The 6153-nt window shown below is 40.4% G+C and overlaps 1 protein-coding gene across 1 annotated transcript in view; it reads left to right on the top strand.

Moving 5' to 3' along the window:
* The window catches only part of LOC100546531 (urea transporter 2), a 66176-nt gene that overhangs the window by 24355 nt on the left and 35668 nt on the right, over positions 1–6153 (top strand). The window contains exons 7-10 of the mRNA XM_031557219.1: positions 257–380; positions 2001–2226; positions 3059–3206; positions 4539–4673. Of these exons, the coding sequence (XP_031413079.1) occupies positions 257–380; positions 2001–2226; positions 3059–3206; positions 4539–4673 (633 nt within the window). The remainder of the gene's footprint in view (positions 1–256; positions 381–2000; positions 2227–3058; positions 3207–4538; positions 4674–6153) is intronic.

Genomic DNA, 6153 nt, shown 5'->3' with positions numbered 1-6153 from the left:
AACTGGATGAGCACTGTGGTCCTTTTCAACCCAGGCCATTCTATGATTCTATGATTCTAATAGTTTCAAAAGTCCTGCCTTCCACAGAGCTCTGCAATGAAACCTGGCAACTACCTCACTGCTTTTTCCATCCTCCCCCTACACTTCCTTCACTAGGAGCAGGATATTTTTAAGTTGCATTTCAGCAAGTCTCTGTGGCAGATCACCTTCTGCACAGCTTGCTGCTTTGCAAACATTTCTTTGTATCACAGATCAGCCATTGCATCAGGGCTGCACGGCTATAATGGGATCCTGGTGGGACTGCTCATGGCTGTCTACTCAGATAAGGGAGATTACTACTGGTGGCTTCTTACACCTGTGACAGTTATATCCATGGCCTGGTAAGTGTCATGTCTCTCTTAGAGACAATTCTCAAAGAATGAGGAATTCTGCTATATGAATCTTGTACACATTACAAGTCCCATCTGCACAGTCCCCTACATCAGTAGCTCCAGACAAGGTAGCATTGGAGAAAGCTCTTTATTGAATGAAACACACTGGCAGGAAGTCAAGTGAACCAACAAAGTCAATCGTACCTGAAGGACAAAGCAACTCTACTTGACTGCACATTTATGGACCTCATCAGCGGATCACGCTGGGATGGATGTCACTGTGCCCAGCACTTCTAGGATGCTCCCTTATCCAGGTGCTGAATTGACCTGAAGCTCCTTCTTCAGGCTGAATTCCACCTTCCCAACACAGATGTGCGACCAGTCACAAATGAAATTATTTCCTACAACTAGTTCCAAAAGCTAGACAACTATATTTACCATTTCTAAATACAGACCTTAACAGCACTGCAGAATCTATTTAACAGCCTCAACAGAAATTAATTCAAAAGCCATATTTTAATCACTGTCAGTGACAAGATACAAATAATGACTGCATTTCACTGCTTTTGAAATCAGATTTTTCAATATTTTATTTCACTAGTCTTTGTCGGCGAAGGTCATTTTGAGACACTCTTTCAAAATCCAGAACATGTTGCAAGAATGTTTAGTCTGTCTTATCTGCCAGAACTCCCTGAGGCTTTTTATTCAAACATTTCCCTGTTTTTCTAGTTCGCAGGGCTCGAGGGTAGAGCTGAAAGGTTTTAAAATTAGACTTTTCAGATATTCTCTTTTTCAACCAGTAGCTTGAATCTCAGCTTTAGAAGTCAGAATTTCTTTAATTGTTTCTTTTTTTTCCTGACAAGATGTATAGCTGGCAGCAGCTTTGTATTTCAACACAGAAACTGGGACGCTGTTTTCACTGAAGTGGTGGGTTTTTTCTACAGCAATGAGCAAGGAAGCCTTTAAACTGCTCTGGAAACCAAATTCATCATAAAAGAATAGGCTTTATCTGAGAATACAAAAGGAGAACAAAGCATTTTTTTCCATTGATAATATCTTCACAACAGGACACAAGAAGTTGCTTTTGAAATGCCAAATAATTGGTTTCTTTTGTTTTCCAGTTTGTTTTGCTGTTTTATTTTGTTTTGCTTTAGATTAGAACCAGCCTGATGTTCTTCTGGGACTCGAATCCAGCTTCTTGAAGGATTCAGGTCTTTAAGTTGTATTTCTGTAAGCTGCACAATGCCTACTGCAACTCTGAAGCTAACTGTAAGGGTGGCTCAGCCCAGTTGCATCATCAGAGCTCAGATAAAACCATCAAAATACAGCCAATTTTCATCAAGTATGACCTTCACTCTCATTCACATATTTCCTGGGCCCCATTTAACCAAAAAAGACCAAAAAGTAACTTACGTGGTGAGAAGGCTCCTCAACTACATGCTTATATCCAGAAATGAGTGAGATAGTTGCTGTAAAAGGACGAACAGCATTCTCTAACTATTGGACAGATGCAACATATTATGTGAAGGAATTCACTGCCTAGTTTTTTCCAAAGGAATAGCACTGGCTTGCACTTTCCAGAGCTTATGACCAAAATGGTAGGATGCTTCACTATGGATGATGAACAAGCTATACTTGTTTCTCTTTTCCTTTCATCCTTAGTCCAGTCCTGTCCAGTGCTTTGGGATCTATTTTCAGTAAATGGGACCTTCCTGTGTTCACTCTGCCCTTCAATATTGCGGTGACTTTGTACTTGGCAGCCACAGGACACTACAACCCTTTTTTTCCTACGACCCTCATCAAGCCTGTAGCATCGGTGCCCAATATCACCTGGTCTGCAATCAACGTGCCTCTGGTAAGCTTCACCCCAACAAGTTTATGATGCTTCATTAAAATTTGAGCATGAAGATATTTAGCTCTGGGTAGCAATTTCTCATATGTCCATTCTGAGCAGCATCCATTTGCAGAAATAAATGGCTTAGTTCATTTCATATAAGAGAGTGCCATATAGACTCCAGGGACAGTCCTGGCTAATCCAGCAGAGAAACTGATCAGATCTCAGAGATCCTAAACCTCTCACTCCACCCGAAGTTAGATTGCCCCCAAACACACCACACTCACTATTATCACACAAGTATATCCAAATATGCACAGTCAGTGTCCAAATGTGATCAAGGGGATGTCAGCAGGACTATCAATGAAAATATGAAAAGAGGGAAGAAATGTCATGATCTCACAGGGGCAGAAATTAATTTACACCATTCTTCTCTGGCCAGCTCCAGCACTGGAAACTGTCTTGTTACATCCACACTCCCAAAGAAACGTTAAGAGGAACAGATATGCTTCATCTAATGTAAAAAACTCAAATCAGCCCCAACACGGGATTACTGCTTAGGAGAGTTACAGTTTTTCTCCTTCACTAAAGTCATTTACAACAAAACCACAACAAACACATGCTGATCATATTATCCCAAAACAAATAAAAGCCCCATCTTGGACTGTTGAAATTCAGACCAAACAAGAAACTAACTCTGGATTGAAGGACACAAGCACCTACATTCACTCAACAGCCCTGCTCAGAGCCAGGTTGCCACCTTTCCTTTCTAATCAATACCTTGGACAAAATAACTTCTGTGTCCTCCACTCAGAGCTACAATAACATGTCCCCTGTCTACTGGCCATTGCAGCTCTTGCAGTCCATCCCAGTTGGTGTTGGTCAAGTGTACGGCTGTGAAAACCCCTGGACTGGAGGCATCTTCCTTGTTGCTTTACTCATCTCTTCCCCACTTATTTGCTTACATGCTGCAATTGGATCTACAGTTGGGATGTTTGCAGGTAAGAAATATTCACCAACATCATCTCAATTAAGAAAACACATTGATCCAAGCCAATATGAGATTCTGTCCAGGGTTTACAGTTGCGTGGGCTGAGGGATTGCACTCCTGTTTTTGAAGATGTCTCTGAATTTTAAAGGTCTTAATGAAGGTCACTCAGCATGGTGAAGGGAAGAACAGAAGCAGGTTTTCTGTAAGCTCTAAATTTGTAACTAAATTTGTAACTCTGGTAGGTAGTTTGTTCCGTCTTGCTTAACCCCACTGCCACCAGATGAACAGAACCCAGAACAGCCTCACTCCACTAACCAGAGAAACAATCCTGGTTTAACAGAGATGAATGTGACCCCCGAATGCAAACAACACCAGTGCCACTTATGTGAGCAACTTTAATAAAACATATGGTATAATTAGCATTGTCTGAATCAACCACCTTGAAAAAGATTCAGATGTCCAACATTATGTTCTGATTTGCGCTATGAAGTGCTTTTCACAAGATGTGACCTGCCCTGAATTTGTGTTTTTAAAGAAAATTATCCATAATTTATATGGTTAAGAATATTCAACAAGTTTCACACAGGTCTGACATTTAATCTAGCTAGAAGAGAAAGATCTAGAGAAAGTATGTGGAAATATAAGCAAGGTGATGATGGACAGGAGACAGCTAAGGACATTACAGCAGGAAAAGATTGCTCCTAAGAATAAGGTGGCCTGTGCAATACATAAGATGATACTATTTTTAGTGATAGTCCCAATACATATGAGAAGTCCTGCAGAAGTACCTACCTATGATGTCAGGTTTCTTGCAAAACCTCAGCTCCCATCCCACTGGAATATTTCCATAGCAGTGATGGAGGGACCAGAACACATTTAGCACATTAGCAAAGGCCATGAGGAAGAACTGGAAAATTCTGTTATTCCTATCTGTGCCTCTAATATTCAAGATCCGGGAACATGTGAGATTTAAACGACACACATGAGCACAGCTTTCTGCAAGGAAGAAACCCAAGTGAGAAAGCCTTCACATACTCTGGCTGAATCTCCCATCCAGATATCATAGGGACTCACTTGAGCAAATATGGGGCATAAGTAGGAAATTTTACCTGAAGAGCATTTGACACTGAACCAAATTCCATCCCTGCTGCTCTATCACAGCTCCAAAATAATGAACTCTTTTGGAGCTCACCCTTTTTCTGCAGATGAACGTTGTGCAAGTGTGAACACTGTAAATTTGGCTGGATATCATACGAAGAGACAGAATTTCCAACAAGATTTACTTCCTGCAGATACTTCCCACAGCTGACCTCTGTCCCCTTGTTTTTTTTTTGTCTTGTAGCACTGAGTATTGCAACACCATTTGACAGCATCTACCTTGGCTTACACAATTACAATTGTGCTCTCGCATGCATTGCAATTGGAGGCATGTTCTATGCCCTGACCTGGCAGACTCATTTGCTGGCCCTTGCTTGTGGTATGTATCTTATACGATAAGGGAAGCCAAAAATTTTTGTATCCACGCAGTATATGAGCGGTACAGGACAACTCTGAATCAACTCTGGAATTCTGATTTCCTGCAAAACTAGGTACTCTGCAAGAGTTACTTCTGTCATGGATCAGATTTGAGCTTGGAGGTGCAAACCACAAAGTAAGAAGTAAAGGCTTCTAGATAACAAGTCTTCTGGTAGCAGAGAAACATCTAGAAACAGTGGAAGGAGTATTTGTAAGGAGCACAAGCTATGCTATGAACAGAAGTTTAACAAATTGTCAGCTCAGGAGATTCATGGAAGCCATTCCAAAATTGTAATTATCCTCAGAGGATTTGCCTCACAAGACGAGAGCTGTTGTACAAGTTCAGTTTAAAATCCATTTAGCCAAAGACACTCACCTCCAGCAAAAGCCAAAACCAGATAATACGGGAAGTGTAAGAACAGTGTACCATGTAGAAATTCCTAATGAAGGTTAAGCCAGCCTCCAGCCATTTGCCATGTTTGATTTGAACATCCTTTCTCAGTTGCTCAGGGATCCCCATAACACACAGGTCAAGTTGTGTCAATGGATAAGGAAATATCACCATCACCAGCTCTTGGCAAAATCATTTCCTTTCACCGTCCACCATTACAGAGCAGATAAGATCAATTGTAGACCACAAGGCCAGACACAACACTGGAGCATATTAACCAACTGTTGAATTCTAACATTAATACTCATAGAAGATGAAAATATTTACTGTGCATTTGGATATGTTTATTATTTCTGTTAATTTCCTTGGAAAGCTGAGCTATTCTTTCCCCATCCTGAGCTGTCTTTGGTCTTCTTTTGTCAGCATTGTTTTGTGCCTACTCTGGAGCAGCTCTTACAAATGCACTATCTGTGGTAAGTTTAGATATTTTGTGAGCTTTGTTTGTTTCTTTTAGCTATGTTCTGATTTTCTCATGATACAATGCTGAGGAAATGCTCCAAAATTCTCCATCTTCTCACAGTGTTGAAACGACAGTGCTGCAGCCAGCAGTATCTCTTATAGATGGTGCATCAGCTGAGCCATGCACCTGCAAACTCTACAGTTGACAATATGACTTCAAAAACCTCTGGAGCATATAATCCAGAATGGGAATTTGCACATAAATGTGCACGTGCTTATGATTTGAGGTTCAATATTAAGCTGCAGCCAACATTTTTAAATGAATCCCAGTGGTCTAAAATTTTCCTCGCTTTTCCCACTCTGCCCTCAAATTTTTGACTCAAGTTTGGAAATGAGTCTGGAAATGAGAACTATAATTATTTAAGAATTAAAAAAAAAAAAAGCCATTACTCTCTTAAATACAGAATCATTGTATCTGGGCAATTCAAGAAAGAAATGAAGCTAGAACTGCCAGGCTTTGTTTCTTCAAGATCTGAGAGAATAAAGCAAAACCGCATTTTAATAAAATTGATTTAGTAACTTACAATGATTA

The sequence above is a fragment of the Meleagris gallopavo genome, chromosome Z, assembly GCF_000146605.3.
Source record: "Meleagris gallopavo isolate NT-WF06-2002-E0010 breed Aviagen turkey brand Nicholas breeding stock chromosome Z, Turkey_5.1, whole genome shotgun sequence".
Classification (NCBI taxonomy): Eukaryota; Metazoa; Chordata; class Aves; order Galliformes; family Phasianidae; genus Meleagris; species Meleagris gallopavo.
This window is presented reverse-complemented; position numbering and strand designations above follow the sequence as displayed.